Source organism: Tupaia chinensis, unplaced genomic scaffold, assembly GCF_000334495.1.
Source record: "Tupaia chinensis unplaced genomic scaffold, TupChi_1.0 Scaffold136110_1, whole genome shotgun sequence".
In the NCBI taxonomy this organism is placed as follows: domain Eukaryota; kingdom Metazoa; phylum Chordata; class Mammalia; order Scandentia; family Tupaiidae; genus Tupaia; species Tupaia belangeri.
Window position 1 is genome coordinate 1 of NW_006196292.1, and position 452 is coordinate 452.

The window sequence follows — 452 nt, forward strand, 5'->3', positions numbered from 1 at the left end:
CTGCTGCAGAGGCACCGGCCCGTGCTGGAGCAGTACTTCTGACACTTTCTTCCATCTATTTTAGTCCTTCAAAAACACATAGCAGTTATGTTGCACGTTCCTAGGAACCCAGAGTTTTCAACTCTTCAGTGCTCTGGGCTTTGAAGGAGTTAATGCAGAATATACTGTTCTGATTGTCCGTTGTGCCTTTTCAGAATGAGCTTCCTGAGCCCGAGCAGGACAACGGCGGCACTACAGAATCCGTCAAAGAGCAGGAAATGAAGTGGACAGACTTGGCCTTGCAGTACCTCCATGAGAACGTCCCTCCCATCGGGAGCTGACGCTTGGCTCCTTCACAAGGACGGATTTGTAGAAAGGGGGGAAAAATGTAAATACAAAAATTTTTTTTTTGAGAGGTGTTTTGTTTTGTTTTCTTTTGATTTTTTGTTTTTACTATAGGGCATGTGTGCTTG

At 45.1% G+C, this 452-nt stretch overlaps 1 protein-coding gene across 1 annotated transcript; it reads left to right on the top strand.

Moving 5' to 3' along the window:
- Window positions 1–193: 193 nt before the first annotated feature.
- On the top strand, window positions 194–392 carry LOC114004484 (anaphase-promoting complex subunit 13; the record flags this gene model as incomplete). Its single annotated transcript, XM_027776758.1, is given in 1 exon segment — window positions 194–392. A coding segment is annotated over 1 exon segment (127 nt), but the record flags the coding sequence as incomplete, so codon positions are not given.
- Between the last annotated feature and the right edge of the window lie 60 nt (window positions 393–452).